The sequence below is a fragment of the Notechis scutatus genome, chromosome 11, assembly GCF_049901735.1.
Source record: "Notechis scutatus isolate UNSWTSFEM ecotype Mainland chromosome 11, rNotScu1.2, whole genome shotgun sequence".
Classification (NCBI taxonomy): Eukaryota; Metazoa; Chordata; class Lepidosauria; order Squamata; family Elapidae; genus Notechis; species Notechis scutatus.
Window position 1 is genome coordinate 19,031,509 of NC_142019.1, and position 21,024 is coordinate 19,052,532.

The 21,024-nt window shown below is 46.5% G+C and overlaps 1 protein-coding gene across 1 annotated transcript; it reads right to left on the reverse strand.

The window, feature by feature from the left end:
* Nucleotides 1-785: 785 nt before the first annotated feature.
* ANP32A (acidic nuclear phosphoprotein 32 family member A) lies at nucleotides 786-20,990 on the reverse strand. Its single transcript, XM_026687911.2, has 7 exons — nucleotides 20,739-20,990; nucleotides 8,511-8,660; nucleotides 7,133-7,255; nucleotides 4,561-4,759; nucleotides 2,976-3,073; nucleotides 2,727-2,781; nucleotides 786-1,899 (listed from the first exon to the last, which is right to left on the reverse strand). The coding sequence occupies exons 1-7, from the start codon at nucleotides 20,790-20,792 to the stop codon at nucleotides 1,838-1,840; spliced, it is 741 nt and encodes a 246-aa protein (XP_026543696.1). The 5' UTR covers nucleotides 20,793-20,990; the 3' UTR covers nucleotides 786-1,837.
* Between the last annotated feature and the right edge of the window lie 34 nt (nucleotides 20,991-21,024).

A 21,024-nucleotide genomic window follows, 5' to 3' on the forward strand; every position in this document is an offset into this window, starting at 1 on the left:
ACATTGCAGAGTGTTCTGGAATGTTCCGTTCCTGGAAAGGGAACTTCTATACACATCATGGCTGCTCCCATTCTTCCAGGGCTCTAGCGGGCTCCTCCTCTGGGAAGCCTGGAAATGAAATCGAAAGCCACTTAATTAGGCCCCAACTTCTGTTTCACTGAAGTATTTTGCTTTGGTGGACTGAGCCATTGGGATTAATCAATTTTCTTTTTTTTTTTAAAGTTTCTTAAAATAATTAGAAGTTTGTTGTTTAAAAAAAAAAACTTTAAAATTAAGCAGCAAATTCCCACGTGGCCCATTTACTGCAATAAGCCACAGGAAAAAAAATTGTATAAAAAGATTTATTGAAATTCATAATTAACAAAGACATAAAACTCAAAAAGTTTGGCTCTTTGGGGAGCAAGAGGGAAGGTCGCAATGGTTGTGCTTGTTTATATACAGATGAGAAACTGACTAGAAAATACAAGCCCACTTCTAATGCTCTATTTGAAGAGGGACATGAAATTAAATCTGTACATTCAACTAGGTACTTTGCAGTCAATTTACTGACTTTTTAAGAAAATACAACTTTTCTATCAGCAATCCATGCTCATGTATGAAGAGAGACCCCGACTGGCCTGGGAGTCCAGTAATGTTTCCTCTGGTAATTAAAAGCTTTGCAAAAATCTTCAGCGTACTGTAGAGTAGACCACACGTGGAAACAGATTCTCATCACCTAATATCAAGGAGTTGTTAATATACTTTTATATATAGTATTTTACAGACCAAAATAGTACACACTTTAGTTAAAAGGGTTCAAACATTTTCTTTTTTTATTACAACTGTCAAATGCAATTCACCAGTTAACTCAGGAAATTAGGAACACTTTTTATATATATTTATAGATATTTCCATGACTGCCGTTTTACAGAGAACTGCTCTAGATCCCCTCAAAATAGTCAGAAGACGAACCAACCAGGAATGGGAGCTGAACAAGGATCCCGCCGTATTCTTGGGCAGTTCCCATCCCGAGAGAAGCTTGCCCAGCCATGCTCTACAAGATTTTTTTTTTAAAATAAAATTTTGCAAAGTCACCCCCACAAACCAAATAAAAAGGAGACGGAGAGAGAGAGAGAGGAGAGAGAAATTACATAGTTGGTCACTATTTACAAACAGCCAAGTAAATGTTACCGATAGGAAGTGAAAGAAAAAAGGGGTTTCTGGGAACGGCAGCCATTCACAAAACAGGTAACAAGGAAACACTCGGTTATCTGGATGCTGCAGCTGCTCCCCTGCAGTGATGGCGGCTGGGAGGCTCCCACGGCCAATCTTGCTGCACCCAGAAGAGAAGAAAGAAATACTTACAATATCCTCATAAACTGGCAAAAAAAGGGGGGTGGGGAAAAAGAAGAAGCCACCGGGTCTCCAGGCCCACATTATCCCTCTGCCCTCCCTGTTCCAGCCATCCATTTGAACCCTTGTGTGAATTGCCCGGCTCGCATTTATTTCTAAAAAACTTTTTCTACAAAATAATAATAATCCAGAGTCCAGGATGAGCCAATCCCAAGAAAAACATACGCATGTCTTTCCGTGGTTTGCTTCTGCAGAAACAGGAATAAGCGAGAGAATAATTTTTTTTTCAGAAACAAAATGTAGCAGTCGGAGTGGCAGGTTGTCATTTTTTAAAATGTTGTTTTAATCCCCTTGCCCATAAAATTAAGCATTTCCTTCTTGATCTCACAGCAACGTTACATTCCGGGGGGGGGGTGGGGGGGTGAGAAGGGGTGAAAATACAGGGTATAAACAGTCAAATCACAAATAGGAAACTTATTTTCTCCCAGAACAGATTATGTTGCATTTAATCTTCCTCCTCGCCTTCATCATCAGCCTCTCGTTTTCTCTTCTCCCCCCGGGCTTCTTCTGTCAAAAGAAAGAGGTTCAGGTTCAGGACAAAGGACAAAGGACAGCTCTCTGCCCCAAAAAATACCCCCCACAACGCAGCCCCAAAGAGATGCAGGGGGGGGGCTTCTGGGATCGCAAAGCAGCCCTCTTCGGCTTAAGCCCAATTTCCAGCGGAGCAAAAGGCCTGGGCAGCTCTTGGGGGGGAGCAGCTTCCACCAGCAGCCAAATTCAGCCCCACTTCTGGGGGGAGCAAAGTTCCACTCTGCAACCTTTGCGGTACAGGCTGCACTCAGCTACTGAAACTGGTCAGCTAAGCAGCCCTGCCCCATTTCCCCCTATAAAATATGTGCAGAGAGGAGGAATGAAATAAAAAATACTAACCCAGAACTCTTGAATGCCCTTAGGGTCTGTTTTTCGTGCTTTTAATTTTAAATTAGCTGGTTGCTATCTGTTTAATTCCAACTACATATTGACCGCTCGACAAGCCCCCTAGTCAATAAATGAACTTTGCCCCAAAGAAAACTCCCCATCGCACCAAAAAGAAGCTACAGGCCTCGCGTTCCTCCTTCACGTCTCACTTTCCCTCCGAAGAGCTCAAGACGGGCTCACTGGAAGCGTCTCCTAATTTCCCCCCCCCCCAAAAAAAAGCTTTCTTCTGAGGGAGGGGTTGGCCGATGGCGTGAGCCAGACCGAGGGTCCCCCAGAAAGCTCTCTGGCTGCAGGGCGACTTGAACCTGCCTTCCAGGCCAAGCGCTTAAGCCCACCACAGCATGACGGCCAATCTCCTGATCGTTTAGCCTTTCAAAGAGGGCAGAGGTTTTCTCAAGGGTTTGCTTTGCACATACCAACTTCTTCCTCCTCCTCTTCGTCATCTACTTCACCATCACCCTCTTCGTCCTCCTGCCAGAGAGAAAAAGGCAAAAGGGTTTCATTGCATCTAGAACTGGTCTAAATTGGAAAAGGAATTGCCAGAACCACATTCGACAGGAGGCAAATTATCTGCTCTGGCTGATCGCAGAATCCCACCCCCCCTTCATCCAAAGCAAGATGCCTGCAGCGGGCCTGGTTCTCTCCCGCAAGTACCACAGTCTCACCTCCTCTTCTCCACTCACGTCTTCCTCTTCTCCACTCACATCCTCCTCTTCTTCTAATTCATACTCTCCTAACTGAGCCTCTTCATCGTAGTCCTCTTCTATAAAACAAAACAGAAAAATCAAGCCAGTTTATCACCTGGTCCAATGAGAGAAGCCCATTCCATTGTCTTCTGGTCCTTCTTCTAAGCCTTTTGCTTCATCCGTCCCAGGCCATAAAGGCAAGAAGAGCAACGTTACAGTCAGAACCGGATGGAGTCCGGAACTTTTGCAGGAGGAATGGGGCAGGGTGTGTGTGTGTGTGTTTGCCACTGAGCATAGACAGAAATACCAGATTCCCAGTCACCCTCCGTCAGCTGCCTGAACATTGGGGCTATCAAAACTAAGTGCCTGCATTCTGCGTCTCAGAGATTGTGATCACCTGGAGTCCATACTAGGGACAGGAACGCTGGGCAAGCTATTTTAGGCTCACAAAGGAGGCCGGTCCTGAAGGCAGAAGGCAGAAGGCATTGAATGAAACAAAAGAACAAAGCAAAGAGCTTGTCTTCAGCAATCAGCAAAGCTGCTCCCAGGAAACCCAACAGGAAGACCAAGAGCATTAAGCAACCTATCGCTTGGTTCTCCCACTTCTCTCATCTCGTGCAAATTGAAGGAGAAATGCCCCAAACCAGCTAAATCTGTTTAAAACAGCAAAACCACCCGATGTTTTTATGAAGTGGAACATAACAAGAGGAAGGAAATGCAGATCAGTTCCAAATATTTCTGAAGTTTAGTTTAATCAATGCTTACGTTCCTATCCTCTGCATATGTTTCCCTTGTCAACTTTACTTCTAGTATCCGGTTGTTTCACACAACAGACTTGCAAGGGACCTGCCTCTCCAGGAGCTGCAGGATGAGGACAGGATTCCTCACCGTTCTCAGGCCAATAGTTCCCTACTTGCACGTGGCACACTCTGTACTGTGATAGGGCGTGCCACAAAAGTCATGCATTTAAGGGAACCATGGTACCAGAAGCCCCCTCTGGATTGGATATAAGAAGCCCCCTCTGGAGTGGATCCAAAGGAGCCCATCTACTTGAGAGTCACTGATTTTCAAGCCAGCAGTCATGCCTAAAACTTGTTGGAAATTTAGAATCAGGTTGAAGGCAGTTGTTCCTGGCCTCTGCTGTCCCACTAAGCCATCGTACGTATCAGCTACTGAGTACTGTCTCTTCCTCCAACTTATTGTAATCCTCTTGAAAGCAATCTGTAGGAGTGGCCATTATCATCATATCCACAAGTTCTGTTTCCAGTAATTGAAAGAGGAACGAAATCAACCTGCCCCTGCTATTCAACGGTTCTCTCATATATTTACCCCACCATTCCAGTACAAGATGCCAAAGTTCATCAATATTTGGTGCCAAGAAGTACAGGGCACTGGAATCTAGGGACTTTTCAGGATTCATCCCGTCTCCTGCTTCCAGGGCAAACTAGAATGCTACACATTGACAGAGATAATTCTGTGGGTGGTTTTGCTGCATCAAATAAGGCAAAGATACGGAGTTTTGTTCTTGGGAGTCAACCTCAAGCTAGGAATCAAGCTCACGCACCATCCTCCTCCTCCTCTTCATCATCCAGGCCTTCCACGTAACCTTCTGCATCCGAATCAGGGGCCTCTTTATCATTTCGATCGTAGCCGTCCAGATATGTGAGTTGAGGGAGAAGTTTGAAGACATTGTCTCTGTAGTCATTCAAGTTGGTGACCTCACAATTGAAAAGATCTAAACTCTTCAGGTTTTGTAACTTCTCCTGAAAGAAAAAGGAAGGGGTTCAAGGCCAACCCTCAGCCCAACGCCATTGGGTCAGAAATATAACAAAACCAATGCTCCAAATGTAGAATTGAAAGGCTTCTTAACTACAAACGCCATTCCAGCCTCTCAATCTGGCGAGGATCAGAATTGGCCTACGAGAGGTTTTGGAAGTGGCCACATCCAGGTGGGCTGGGTTTAAGCGCCAGAGAGCTGGATTTAAGCCACAGATCTCACTGGGAGTCTGCAAGACACCTGTCCAAAGCCCCAACGGGAACAAACCCGGATTGCATGTGGTCAAGGTGTCCAGGAATTTTAAATCCCATGAAAGGAGCCGCCTCCTGTTTGTTTCCAGCCTACAGACAACATCCCTTTAGGCAACCACCAGAGGGAGATGCAGGTGCTCCCTTGCCAAGCCACAAATAAAGCCGTGTTTTATGGTGTTGGAACAGAAGAAGAGATTCAAGGCTGCCTTCAGCCATAGAAGCTCATGGGATGACTGGGCAAGTTTCGCTCCGTCACCCCAACCTAGTGGAAGAATGGGCTTCAGGTGCTTAAATATCGGTGTATATTAACTAAAAATATCAAATACCTAAGACTCTTCTTCTCTGTTCGTGTCAGCACTGAAAAGGCTTCTGTTAGGTTAAAAAAAAAGAAAAAGGAAGATGCGTAGTCCCATTCGATGGGGAAGGCTGACAAAGACACACCGCAACAGCACTATACTTTTATTTTTCATCCTTACAGAATCTTTTTTTTCTTCTGTACTTTCCAATTTTGAAGTGTGTTGACTTTCTCAGCAGAAAGCCAGCAGGGACAAAGTGCGACAGCAGAAGCTGCAATCTGGTGGCCAGAAGCAGATCCAAAAACGTTGCCAGTCGCAGGGTTACTCAGTGAACGTTCAGGGCAGCCATTCACGGGCACTGAAAACAGGCAACGGAGGGCAGTAGTCGCAGCCCAGTCCTACATCTGCCTCCCCTGAGCTTGAGTACCTCACTTGAGGCACCCCGTGCTTCTACGGTTCTCCTTTATGTTCTGGCTTGTCCACAAATATTGTTTCTATGGATTCTATAGAAACGTGAAGAAATGTCAAGGAAACTGACGAGATCATAAGGCTGTTTTAAGTTTAGAAAAAGGGAGGAAAGGGGGAACTTATTGCCTGACAAACTGAAGGGAGTATGGAAAAGCTTAAAACATTTAAAAATGCAACACTACCAGCACGGAGTCTAGGCAGTCAAGGAGAACCAAAAGAAACAGGGAACCATATGCTGAGTTAATGTGGAAATGACTCCTACTCCACTGAAAGCTACAGAAATTTGTCCTTTTTGTCTGGAAAGGAAGGGCCATAAAAATGCAAGATTGGCTGAAATTGCCTCTCAAGTACTTGACTTTACACTACGTGTCATTTGTCCATATTTCATCATCTGGCTTACAGGGTTGTGGTTGTTTTTGTAACTGCTCAGGAATAAGGTTGGCCCCAGAGTCATAATGAAAGGCGGCCGAGAGTGGGCCACAGTGTAAGACGTGGGTAGCAGAACCCAATTCCTTGTTCACTTGGGCCCCGAGACCGACCTTGACCAGAGAAGCAGAAAAGAACAGAGAGGCCGGAGTGTCTGCAGGTCAAATATGCAACTACAACAGGGGCATCAAACTCAATTTCATTGAGGGCCGCATCAGGGTTGTTTGACCTGGGGGGGCGCGTGGCCAGTTCAACGTCACTTGTGTCGGGGGGCACTTGTGGTAGCCCAAGCGCTCTGCCAGTGAAAACGGAGCTCGGTAGGGCCGCACAGCCTCCTGAGCTCCGTTTTCGGTGGCAGAGGCACTGTGGGCTGGTCCTTCACTATTTCCAGGGTGGTCCTGCGGGCCAGATCTAAGCACCCTGAGGGCCACATCCAGCCCACCCCTAAAGTACAAGAACAACTCCAGGAGTATTGAGACCTGATCAGCAGGGTGTCAACTCATAAAATATGAGTTCTCTGGTCTTTTTAGAGTTGCCAACAGAAAAGGAGTGGGGAGCAGTGCGGCAGCTTGGAAATCAAAAGTGCATTCCATAAATAGTTGTTCAAAGATAGTAACTAGGTGACTGAAGTTTCTGCCATGCAAAATTCCAACTGGAGAGCCTGATTCTGGGCTATGGATGTGTCCCATTGGAGAATATGAATTATGATATACCCAGGGGATGGGGGGGAAATCAGGGTCAAGGGTGACGATGAATTATGTGTCTCAGAGTCGGCTACACCCAGGCAGTGCTGGACATGTTCACTCCCAATAAATCCTTTTGAAGTTTTGGAAGTTTGGCTCGAGACTCATGATTTAAATGGGGGCAACTGCCGGAATCCTGACACAAGGCTTCGCTAAGAAGTCTACATGGACTCACCAGAGGTTCTATTGTACTAAGATCCTTTATTTTGTTGCCACTTAGGTTTAGATGTGTGAGGTTCGGACATTTTTCTGCCAATACTTCCAGTCCCCCTGAGATTCTGTTGTCACTTAACTCGAACTGAGGAGATAAATATTGAGACAATTAAAAAAAAACACACACACAATTGTTAAGTTTTAGGAGGATGTAGCATTTGTTCTCCAATATCTATAGTAAAGTCTCACCTGTGCACATATGTCACCTCACAGAGGATACATTCCTTTCCTGAGGCCCCAATAATCTGAAATTCCACCCAGGTGTCCCCCAAAAGAATGAGTAAAGGTATATGACACATACACAGAGGGTTTGAGAGAGATTTGGAAGGAAACGAAAGCAGCAGTATCACAAAGATGCTTGGAGAAAGCAAGGAATTGGAGAAATGGAAGAAAATGAAAGAGGAAAGGGGAGTCTGGGAGCTGGTGAATGGTTTTGGAGTGGAAGTCACAGAACTTGCCTGAATCCAAAAATAGACCGGGAGCCAATAGTGAGACTGGAGGGATGGCACTGGGGGCCATCAGAACAGTTGCACAAAGGAAAACCAAGACTTGGGGCAAATAGAGCACACCCGAAAGTCCAAATAAAGCTAAGGAGGCAACATCTGCAGAGGGAAGGTGGGCTGTGAGGTGATCATTCCTTCGTTCCTTCGTAACAGGAGAACAAGGAAAGCCACAAAAATAATGATGGAGCAGGAAGGAGGCAGGATGGGGAAAGAGAGAACATGCAGGCAACGGGATAGTGTGTCCGAAAGAAACATGGAGACTCAAATGCAGAGCAGAGAGACGCCAACCGAGAGAACAGCTGAATTAACACCTCCAGTGAGACTAGCGGAAGGGCAAGGAAGCCAACAGGGCAACGTAAAGGCCAGCAGAGCCAAAGGTGTCAACAGTGAAGAGGAAACAAATTTTGAACAGAGAGTGAGAAAAGGGAAGCCAAAGGACAATCGGCAGCAGCAGAGAAGATCCAGGATGATTCAAAGGAGGCCATGAAAATGCTACCGAGAGGGGGAAGAAGGGGGCCTGATGGGGGAGCAGGGGCAGCCAGGAAAGGCTGCACAACCTGAGCCAACTAGCAGATGAGACCAAACTGGCAGCCAGGTGAGCAGACGGGCATGTATAAAACGGAGGTGTTGGCTGCAGAGTTATAATAAACAAAAGCAAGAAATATTGGGGAATCCCTGCACTTTACACTTTACCCTTGGACGTTTATTAAAAAGACCCAAAGTGTTGCTTTACTGGTCACATAGAAACCTCCATTCAGCACTGGGTTCGAGGGTCTTTTATGTAAGTAACTATTGGGCACGTCATGTTTTTCTTCATAAAATAGGACAAGCACCTACCTTCTTGAGTTTGTTTAACTTTGGTAAGTTTACAACTGAGGTGAGGCCTACATTGATTGTACTTAATAGTTCCAGCTCTTCAAATTCATCTGTGAGGCCTTCAATTTTTCCTTCATATGACCTGCAGTTGTCAAGAACAAGTTCTTTTACCTGAATATAAAAAATAAATAAAATAGGGTTTAGTTATGTCATTTTCAGGTTCAGTCATCCTTGGTTACAACTGTAAGATGAAGGAATGTCACCAGTCCCGAAAGAAAAGAAACGAATAGAATAGAATAGCTGGCCCTGACACCTGGCTTGGGGCTCACAAAGGAGGTCCCAGCCATCTGGCTGGCTAGTGCCCCCGCTCCCCTGCCTTTTAATGTTGAATTGTAACAAATCTGGCTTCTTTTTTACATTTTATATTCAGTTTTTATGTGTTTAACATTTTATTTGCATACCGCCTAGAGTTCCTCTGTGAGGGAGATGGGAGATTTCTAAATGGATAAATAAATAGGCATTTAACGTATCAGAGTAATTTATATAGCCTTCATAAGACTCCAGAGAGGTCTTGACTCTCTGATCTATTCCAGGCTTGCTTCAAGCCAAACCCACCCACAGTATTTTGGAGTAAAACCCTCTAAATTGAAGAGGACTAAATTTCAAAATGGCCAAAGAATTGCTGTTATGTTTCAGGCCAGAGCAGAGTCACTATATGGAAGGGGGGAACGTTCATATTTATTTCACAATGGGTGCTCTCATATTGCAGCCCTGGTCAAAAGGGCCCAGTAGAGATTATACTACCTGAGACTTCTCAGAAAAGAACAACTGAATGAGAAATTGCTGGTGACCTTCTACCGCTGCACCACAGAGAGTATCTGAACTTACTGCACAACTGTGTAAGGTTTGCCAATTGCACATAGGCAGATAGGAAAGCACTCCAGAGGGTGAACATCATTGCCCAGAGGATCATGGGCTGCCCTCTCCCCTCTTTGGAAGAGCTTTAGACCTCCTGCTGCCTTAAGAAATTTCAAAACACCCTCAAAGATCCATCTCTTCCTGGGAACCCCCCCTTTTTTTTTGAACTATTACCACCTGGCAGACGGTACAGGACAATAAAAACAAGGACAAATAGGCTGAAAAACAGCTTCTATCCCAGGCCAGTAGCTCTTTTGCTGCATAGTGCAGTGTTGGTGTGGTGTCGGCGGTTTCTGGTTCAATGTGTGGAGAGTGAAGGATGTGTGTTTGTGTTTATTTTCATGGTCATGATGTGCACTGAAGATGGTGTTTGAAGTTTAGTTCACTTTATTGTCATTGCAATGACAATAAAGTGAACTAAACTTCAACACAATTCTGGCCATTGACCTCTGAGCAATGCTCCACTCTGCATTTATGGCATGAAAAAAGCAGGCAGGCCTAAAGTGACATACCCAGGAGTGTACCTGGATGCAAAGCAGGTAATCCTCTATTTACAATCATTAGTTTAGTGATCGTTCGAAGTTAAAACGGCATTGTAAAAAGTGAGTTATGAACAGTTTTCCCTTATGTGCCTTTGTCGCATCAATGTGATCCCATGACCAACATTTCCGTGCTTGGCAACTGGCCTGTCTTGATGATGGTTGCTCTGTGCCAGGGCCCTGTGATCCCCAGGTGTCACCTTCCCAGCTGGCTTCCAACAAGCAAAGTCAAGGGGGAAAGCCAGTTTAATGACCACTTAACAACTGCGTGGCAAAAGAGGTCATAAATGGGGCAAAACCCATTTAACAACTGCCTTGCTTAGCAACAGAAATTTTGGGCTGGCAAATCGAGGACTCCCTGTCCTGACCTGGACTATCTTTGCTCCATTAAAAAAAATATGTGTTTTTAGGCCAGGTACGCCATTTCAGTGAGCGTTTCCAAAATCAACTATGATGACAATAAAATCAAGTAATTCTCCCATGGTTGCTGTCTCTTGTACCCCTGGAAGAAAGGCAGATAGCGAATACGATGAGCCCTCTTCCTCCCTTGGCTGAATTGCTGATACTGGCAATGCTGTAACTCCAAACAAACACGCTCCGGTTAATGGAAAGGAATTCCAAATGAATTTGAAAGGGAGAGCTGTCCAATCACTTGGAAAGAAAACTTGGCTGCAGTTTCAACTAAGGCTCAGAGTACAACTGAACAAAATCATTAGCTAGCTGCAACTATTTCACAGTCGGTGTGTTGGGCCTGCAGCTGCTCTTTTTTCATTATTTTTTTTTTCAAAATACAGGCCTTCATAACTTGCAGTAATGCTAAATCCTGGAATTGTGCATTCCTTTGTTGAACTCACAACTAATTTCACAAATTGGATTTTCTGGAATTCCAGTTTTAACAGTAGTTGGAAGGGACCATCCAGCCCCCTGCACAAGGAGGAGACCCTATCTCAGAGGTCTCCAAACTTGGCAACTTTAAGACTTGTGGACCAACTCCCACAATTCTCCAGCCAGTTGGTCTTAAAGTTGCCAAGTTTGGAGACCCCTGCCCTATATCATTCCAGACAGGTGGCTGTCCAGTCTCTTCTTCAAAGCCTCCACTGATGGGGCACCCACAGCTTCTGAAGGCCAGTCCTTCCACTGGTTGATTGTTCTGTCAGGAAATTCCTCCTTAGTTCTAAGGTTGCGTCTCTCCTTGGTTAGTTTCCACCCATTGCTTCTTGTCCTGCCTTGTGGTGCGTTGGAAAATAAGTTGACCCTCTTCTTCGTGGCAGCCTCTCAAATATTGGAACCCAGCTATCCTGTTGCCCCTAGTCCTTCTTTTCATTAGACTAGACAAACCCAATTCCTGCAACGTTCTTTATATGTTTTAGCCTCCAGCTCCCTAACCATCTGTGTTGCTCTTTTCTGCACTCTTTCCAGAGTCTCAACATCTTTTTTTGTAGTTTGTGGTGAACAAAACTGGATGCTTACCAAGGCTTTCTAGAGCGGTCCTAACACTTCACATGATCTTGATACTGTCCCTCTGTTAATGGAACCTAGGATTGCACTGGCTTTTGGGCTGTTTTCTCACTGAAATTTGCCATTCCATATGTCCATTTGCAGTTATCAAGATGCTAACAGACAGAACACTTGCATGTTTTCAGGAATTTGAAATGCTGGGGCTTCATTCTCCTTGCATGCACCTCCCTATGCAAAGTTCTTATTGAATCAGACAGTACATACATGGAAGGCAGTGATATTAAAAATGGAAAAACACATAGCAGCAATTAACACTATGTTTGCCGGAATACTGCATCCAGTTTTGGTCATTCGTGATACAAGCGAAGATGTTAAGGTCTTGAAAAAGTGCAGAGAAGTGCAACAAAGATGATAAAGAGGTCTGGAGGCTAAACCATATGATGAATGACTGAAGGAATCAGATAGCTCTAGTCTAACAAAGAAAAAAGACTAGGGGTGACATGATAGCTGCCTTCCGATATTTGAGGGTCCATCACAGAGAGGAAGGAGGTCAACCTGTTCTCCAAAGCACTTAAGGGCAGGACAAGCTGTACTGGAAAGCTCACTTTTTCATGACAGAAATAAGGTCAGTCCGGAGAACCGGGGGACCTCCCAGACCTAGGGGAGAACTAACAGAAGTCAAGAAATCTTCCTAGAACTTGACAGTAAGAACAATTAATCAGTGGGAAAGTTTGCCTCCAGAAGTTCTGTTGCTCCATCCCTAGATGTTTTGAAGAAGAGACTGGACAACCACTTGTCTGGAATGGTTTGGTTGGGTCTCACTAGAAAACCTCCAAGGTTTCTTCTACTTCTGTTATTCTGAGAAATGATTTATGGCACAAATCTTAAAAGATGAATTCCCATTTTAACATAAAATATTCCTGTTCAAATTATACTGAATTGCTTCCATACATAATAACGGCTACAGTTATACTGTATGCTTCTTACTGGAAAATTGTGGAAGCATTGGCTAACCAAGTTGTGGATGCTTTGAAGTCTGAAGTAGCTTTGTACCTTAAAAGCAAATTTCACATGCTTCAGCTTGAAATCATTCACAGACTATAATCTAATACATGGATTGGCATGCCCCTGCTGGAGACTGACTCTGAGGGAGAGGAGGAACAGCGGACAGGGAGTGGAGGTGGGGCTCCAGAGGTTGTGGAGGAGGCTGGGGAAGGGCAGAGGCCAGCTGGTCAGTCAGAGGAGGACCCAGGCCCATCCATTCTCCATCCTAGGGCACACAGGGAAGAGAGGATAAGGGAGAGACGTGGTCTACTCGGGAGGAGAGGGCCTTGATCCTCTTCATGGGCTGCAGCTGTGACAACTGGATAAGAGGATGGACATGCTTACGGGAGAGCGCTGGAAACAAAACGTGGAAATATCTCTAGTTTATGGTTCCTCTTTTGAGTTTGGCATCCTTCCCAGTGTGTGTTCTGATATCTGTGGGGTCTTCAAGCCTTTATCTTGCCTGGTTTGTGTTTTTTTTCCTCCCTCCTTCTTTTAACTGCATGTGTGGGAGTTTTTTTGTCTTCAGTCAACGATATTTGGAGCTTGGAAGCAAAGTGAAGGAATAAATGGGCTTCACCTGTTTTTTGTGACTGTGTTGGTTTTGTATCCCACCCTGGATCATCACATGGATTGTTATCATACACAAAATGGAGTTTTATGCATACTGCAGAATCTAAATACAATTTTAGCAATATAGACCGAACTCATGTAGTATATAGTTCCAATGAATAATTTATACTGTGTTCATCATGGTTCCTCTTATTCATTTTAGCTCAATAGTGATTTTTGTCCTTTAATGTGGTGTGATATTAAACTATTTAAAATGTTATTGATTATATATAGGAAAGGTATAACTTCCACGATGGCCATAATCTCCATAACTATTTAAAATCCCTGGTTTATTTATCCCTGTTATATGTTTCTATTTATGTCACATTCTGTTTTGTACATTTACATAGTTCTTGATTGGCCAAGTGTTATTGGACACACAAGGAATTTTTGTCTTTGGTGCATAAGCTTTCAGTGTACGTATTATCTTCAAAGTGTACAACAAAAATTAATCTTTTCTCCTTTTTCAATTACACAGCTTCCTTAGTAGCGTGTGGAAATGTAGAAATAATATGTCTTGGTTTCAGTAAAGTATTTGACAAAATACTCCATGGCATTATGATTAGCGAGCTAGTTAAATCTTCTCTGGGTAAACTTAGCAGATGCATATCTGGCTTGAAATCTTATTTAATAGGTAGCCATGAATTCTCTCCCTCAATCAGTGAAAGTGAAGTGCCAAAGTCCAGGACTTTGCACTGGGTCCCACACTCTGTAACATTCCTAATCAAGAGTTATATGAAAAAGTGGAGGGGATGTTTATACAGATAGTCCTTGGCTTAACAACAGTTTGTTTAGTGTCCGTGACTTATGATTGTTTTTCAGCTAAGACCTCTGAGGCAGTCCCATGGTTATGTGAACAAACTTCAAATACTTGGCAACTGATTCGTATTTATCACCATTGCTGGGTCTCCAAGTCATGTGATCCCTTTCTGTGACCTTCTGGCAAACAAAGTCGATGAGGGAGCCAGATTCACTTAACAACCAGGTTACTATCTTATCAATTGCAGTGATTCACTTAACAACTGTGGCAAGAAAAGTTGTGAAACGGGACAAAACTCACGTGACAAATGTCTCACTTTACAATTTTGGGCACCATTGTGGTTGTAACTTGAGGACTACCTCTATTTGCCAATTACAGCAGAATCAGTGTGAAGGCAGAAAAAAAAACCAGATATTAGGCTGGAAAAAGATTTTGGAATAGTAGTTGCTTGGAGACTGACTTAAAGTCTGCAGTATGACATGGTTGTAAAAAAAGTCACGTGTTATTTTAACTTATGTTAATAAAAGCACCTGAATACTGAATCTCATTCTGGGCACCACACTTAAAGAAGGGTGCATGGAAACTAACAGAATCAAAGGGAGATTCTGAGGATGGAGAGATGAGAAACTAAATCATATGAGGAAAAATTAATGCAACTGTTAGTAACAAGCCTTAAAAAGAGAAAAAGAGGGAAAATATAATAGTACCCCCCAAATAATTCAACTGCTATCACACAGAAAAATATGGTTTCTTTAAATTCCGGAGAAAAGAGCACGGAATGAGTGAAAGTTACAATACCGTATCAAAACTGACTACTAGGAAAGAAAAATATTAATAGTTAAAGAGTCGTTTGACAAGAGCCATCCCATGCAGATACTAGACACCAGATGTCAGGGACATTTTAATCTGGATTTCTCCAATCAAGCCATGGCTTGGACTTGAGGGTCCCATGTAATCAATGGCTGTCAGCCTGTATGGGTAGATGCTATACGGAAGAATGCAAATCAACAACACTCTAATTCCACCAGCCCTTTTAAGAGCACCAATAGCAATAGCACTTAAGACTTATATACCGCTTTACAGTGCTTTGTTACAGCCCTCTCTAAGCGGTTTATAGAATCAGCCTCTTGCCCTCAACGATCTGGGCCCTCAGTTTACCCACCTCAGAAGGATGGAAGGCTGAGTCAACCTTGAGCCTGGTGAGATTCGAACTGTCAAATTGCAGGCAAGCGGCAATCAGCAGAAGCAGCCTGCAGTACTGCCCCCTAACCACTGCGCCACCGTGACTCATATAAAGCAGCATATAAAACACCATTTACATTTAAACACCACTGGTAGCCACTGGTGCATTATAACTATGGTAAGTGGCTGCACATTTGGTCTTCTCTGGGTTAAATCCCACTTCCTGTTAACCAAAATCAAGATATGGTTAAGGAGGGCAAACCTATGGGTTGCCTCTGCTTACGAAAGCCCGTTCCACAACACTTGTAGGGTTTGTGGTTCTTCCTCCTTCCCCTCCCTCTTCTGGCTCTGCTATTGCTGTTATTACAATGCAATTACTAACACATCTGAGCGGCCACAACTGCCACTCTGGCCACCTATGTGAGGATTCTGTGGTAGCTGCAATAACAATTCTATGGTAGCTTGAAACGACGCCACTCTGGCTCACGAGGACTAGTGTGGCGGCGACTGATCCCAGAAACACCTTTTGTATGATTTCTGTGAGTGGTTTTAAGCATCTACAGGGCCTCCCTGAATCCTGGGGTTGAAATCCTTGGAAGTCCCCACCACAGACAAGAATGCTCAGACTGTCCTCAAGGCTGAAAAAGTTCCAGAGATGGAGTCCGCGGGACCCCAAGGAGCTGTTGACTCCACTGCTGAAGAACCCTCCGAGTCAAGAAGTGTTAGGGGAGCTGGGAGGAAAAAAAAGTTATTTCTGCAGGTTCTGAGTTGTGTAAAGCAGTATTAGACATTATTTACACGCACATCAAGCAATACACTTCATGTGCAATTTTGTGGCCCCAACACTTGTCCATGCATGGATTAGAAATATTCGTAAAAGTGTTAAATCACAATGAGACAAACATATGGTTTGTTTCTTGAAGAAGATATATGAACCCAAAAGAAAACACAACTTTCATTTTGAACCCCAAAGTGTTAAGTCTCTCATGGCTCATATTGACAAGTTTAGATGAATTTCATTGAGGGTCCAAAGGCTGCTATAGAAATGAGTTCAGGCTGGCTTCTAGTTTTTATGATTTTAAAATAGTTGTGGTTTACAGGAGACATTGCATATTTGCAACAAGATCAAGATATTTTAAGATGTTATTGTAAGATACCTTATTTTTTATCTGGAGATTTTGGTTATGATTGTGTCTGCTGCATCCTCTCTTTTCTATCGCTTTTGTCTTTATCATAGGTTATGTAGCTGTTTATGGGCACCAACATCTTTAAGTATTCAACAACAGAAAACTAATTAAAATTTTATTTATTTGTTTATAATATAAAATACAAAAATACGAAAGAAAATAGGAGGAAAATAAGGGAGGAAAAAGGGAAGGGAAAAGTTCCGACTCCCTTAATAAACTTAAGGGAGGCTAATTAATGAAATATGAGTTGCTTTCTGAAAACTATGTAGGCAGGTTTATTGGTTTTGTCAATGTCTATGCAGTTATATTACTCTTTTTATAGGAATTCCAACGTAGCAGAAAAACCTGCTCACTTTCTTCTGTACATACAAACTGTTCAGAGAGCCTCTGCCACCTGAAAGCAAAGTGGATTGAAGCTACTCAGATATATACCCAGACTATATTATTTTCCCAAAACCAGTTAGCAATGAGTTTACGTTCATTTCACCTGTGGTTGAATCTGGATTTGAATCCATGTCACCTGGATGTGCTTTCAGAAACTAAATAACTTTTTTTCTTATACTCTAAACTCACCAACTTCAGAACTGTAAGTATTAAAAAGCCTCTATGCAGGCGGGATGGAGTGACCAAAAATAAAAAATAAAAAAGTCCTTGGGTAAGTTTAGAAGGCTACTACCCAATAGAGAGAGAAAAAGAAAAATATCATGTTGCACTAGAATCTGGAACACGCTGCAAACAGCAGTACCATACCAACAAGCTACTTCTGTATTACTAGAAGTAATACAGGGTTTTCCTCCTAAAGTGTGGTTAAAGGACTGTGAAACAATGGGCTGATTAGGGAGTTCCAGGTTCAAGTCCGTCTTCAGCCCCATGAAAGTTCCGTGGTTATTCTGGACCAGTGACTCCTTCCCTTCTACCAACTTCATAGGCGTTCTCCAAATTCATGGCAAGATAAATCTAGTAAAATAAAGCTCACGGCCATATTTGAGAACTACATAGTTTGTCATTGTTACACAGCCCTCCTTCAGGTGAGAGATGAGAGCGGGTGACATTTCATTATTATCTCACTGAGCTTCAAATGTGCTGCTGGAGAAACACAATGGAAGGGGAACATGGAATCCTAGAAAATAGTCGCGATATCCCTCACCCCTAGATGAATGCAGAAGGCAGGGCCTCCTGATCCCACTGCATTTCACAAGCGGTTAAGCGTGATACTCTGTTCATGCTCTGCATGAAATCACATCCTCACTACATCAAGTGAGCCTGAATGACTTGGAACTTTGGTGCCTTAAGGGCCACCATATGTTTCCCCCTCCAGATCTGGAGCCCTTCCAGATCCCCAGATCAGAGAAAGAGAAAGGCAAGTGCTTAATAAAAGTAGGCCTTTTTAGATATTTGGGGGAAAAATAAAACGGCTGAAGGCCACTTGCTGAATATTTTTAGTTTGATCTATAGTTAATGGCTTTTCTGCCGGCCCTTTGCTGTTATTCTGACACCAACTTTTGGTAGATTACAGCTTTGTTTTCAAGTTGTTTATTTAGTGAACTGTTCTGAGTCCACCTGGTGGAAAGAAGTAGAATTTAAGCTTCTGAAATTACATGTTTAAAAGCAAGTCCCTGGCTTTGAAGATCCTGAAGTTTGTACCTTACTTGCATTCACAAAAGCCTGAATTCTCAATTGTTTTTTTCATTATATAATTAACCAATGCCTTTTGTAAATCAACAGGATTACAAGACTGGTGGGGTAATCCTGAACGCAGCTATTTGAAAGCAAGTCCTACTGAATTCAAGATTTACTGTCAGAGACAAATTTCACCCTTAAGAGCTCAGAAAAGCTCATGAGAATGAGAAATGCAATTATAAATAAAACAGAAGAGTGGTTAAAAAAAAAAAAGCCACTAGCAAATTGCACCATTTACCACACAGTCAGGAATTAACACAGAAGGCATCATGCCCTAGACTAGCCTAAGTATTGTAACTTATACTTTTGCTTTCTGGGTGCAATTCTCTTAATTTTCAGCAAAATTTACATGAGAACTGGGTTCATAATTTCAATTTCCTACTGATTTCACCTCATTTCTTAAATTGTTTGCATGCATTTTTTTTCTATTACTGGAAAACATATCCCAACAATCTCCAACCTAATAATCAACATAAAGAATACCACAAAAAAATTTCAATGTAACATTTTATTGAATATTAACTAGGTTGCTTAACATTTTTATGTCCAAAAAACCCCGTTGAGTTCTGATTTGGCAAAATGATCAAGAGTACTATATGAAAATTTTGACATAAATCTGCATTATTCTTATGTGAACGATCACATTCCAGATAGCCTATAATTTCTCTATTTCCTTCTGAGGGGGGTCTCCCCATGCTTTCTACCTATAATACATGCACGGAAGCCTGGAGACTTCCAAGAGTTTACAGAATACTGCGAAGCCATCTTGACACAATATTTGACTCTTCACAACGAGTATATTGCACAGCTGTGAAACTGTTGAGCAAAAGACAAGCTGAGGGGCAGCGAGAAGTTCTTTCGGTAGCCTTCAAGAGTCCGGGCGGGCGGGGGGTCGCTTTGCTAAGCCTCCCTCTCGGCCCACCGCAATCCAGCCGCGGCAGGTACCGGCTCCGGGGGGCTCTTGCAAAGGCCTTTGGCGTGAAGAAGCGGCAGGTAAAAGCAGCCGGAGTTGGCGTCGCGTTCGGGGCTGGGCAGAGGGCCTGGCGCGCGGATGCCTTCGCCTCTGGGAAGGGGCACCGATCGCCCAGCCTCCCTCGCCCGCTTCTTCCCGCTCCCCTCAGGAAGCGGCCGGCACGAGGTCCCCCTTCGGCACAAGCAGCGCCCGTCGTCGTCCCGCCCCCCCCGCCCGGGTTCGCCAGGCCAAGTACGCGCCTCGCTTCGGCGACAAAATGGCAGCCCTGGAGAGCGACTGTCGTGCCAGGCTGGGCGAAGGCGGCAGCCGCCGGCGGGAGGGCGCCCTCAGCGCCCCCTCCCCAACCTCGATCGCCGCCTCCTTCCTCCCCGGAGCGGAGCCTCCCTCAGCCTTCCGGGCCGGCGGGTGGGAAGGCGGCCATCCTGGGCGCGCTTTCCTCAGGGCGCACCGTGAGGCCAGCGGGCGGGCGGGGGCTTCCTCCACCCCCACCCCCAAGGCCGGCAGCCCGCGAAAGCCGCCCCGGGCAGGCCGCATCCTCCGCCGCTGAGGGGTGGAACCGACCCCGCGCTCCGCTCGCTCGGACAGCCCTTTTTCCTCGCTGCAGTTCGGTGGGGGAAAAAGATGGCGCCGCGTCCTACTTCGGGCGGATGTGTGGCTGGCGCGGCGGAGGCCAGGTGCTTCCGAGGGGGCGAGCGCGCTCCTCCGCGGGCCCCTAACGGCCGCCTCTCCGCGCCCCGGACCAGGGCTGGGGTGGGGCCAGGTGGGGCCCCGGGCGCCGCCGCTTCTTCCCCCAAACAAGCCGGCCGCCGCTCCCCGAGCGCCACACCGGCCTGACGTAAACGGCGGGTCGGCGCTTCGGCGGAGCGGCGCGGGGAGGGGCGGGAGCGGCGCTTCGCCCGGGAGGCAGGTGACACTCCAGGCCGGGGGGCAGACCTGAGTCCCCGTCTTATGTAAAGCCCCCGGGCCGCCTCGGCGGAGGAAAACGTCTCCCACCTGGGTGGGGCTGGGCGCCAAGCGCTCCTCAGAACGGCGGAGCCCCAAGTTGGGGAATCGCCGCCTGCGCGCCGCCCCCGCAACCTTAATTTATCCGAAAACGCCGCCGGCCCCCCGCCCCCGGCCACTCCATCGGGCAGGCGGGCCGGGCGAGTCCGCGGAGAAAGTTTCGCCTCCCAGGCAGCCTCCAGCAGCAGCATCCCAAGTTCCGGCCGGGCCGAGGCCGCCGCCCCCTCCCTCCCTGCCTCCCCCGAGCGGGACACGAGGGCCCGGTGTGTGTGGGGGCGGGGGGTCGATCGGGCCTCGCCCCCGCGGCCGCCCCCTCGCGCTGCCCCAGCCCCGCACATCTGGGGCGGGGAGGCAGAGAAAGGGCGCGTTCATGAGGACTACAAAGTTGCAAATATGGCTCCCCGGCCAAGCGCGCCTGATCCGCGGCGCGGAGCGACCCATCCGGCGGGCGCCCTCAACTTGCGGCCGACCCCGGGCCCTCGCCGGCGACCCCCACCCCCACCCCACCCGCCCGGGGCGCTCCGGGCAAACTCCGCCCGAGCGCAGGATCAACTCGGCCGCCGCTGCCCGGGCCGGGCGGCGCGCTCCTCTCTTCTTCCGCCCGGGCGACCGACCCAACCGCCTCCCCCGGAGTCCCTGCGGGCGGGCGGGCGGGCGGGGGGTCGGCTCCCCTCCCGCCACCTCGATCCCGCGGCCCCCCTCGGGCAGGGACCGCCGCGCGCGCGCTCGCCCCGTGGGCACCTCAAGGGCAGCGGCGCAGCACCCGCGACGGCAGCCGGCAGGACGGCGCCTCCCGCCCGCCTGGCGCTCCGCAGTCTGGCTCCCCGCGCGCCCCGCCTGGCCGGCCCGGTCGCTCCCGCCGCCGCGAAGCCCCCGCCGCCCGCCCTGGCTTACGTCGGAGGGCGTCCTGTTCCGCAGCTCTAAGTGGATCCTCCTCTTCATGTCCATGTCCCCGATTCCGCGGGAGGCTGCCTGGCTCCGCCGCCGCCGCCGCCGCGCTCCGCTCCCTCTTTTGTGTTGACACCGGTGGCTCCAGCAGGAGCAGCAGCAGCAGCAGCGGCCCCCCCTCCCGCCCCCCCGACCAGAGCCAGCGCGCGAGGCGACGAGGGACTTTGAGCGCTCAACCAGCTCCGCTCGGAATCCCCCAACGCGGCCAAGCAGCGCGCACACTAGCGTGATC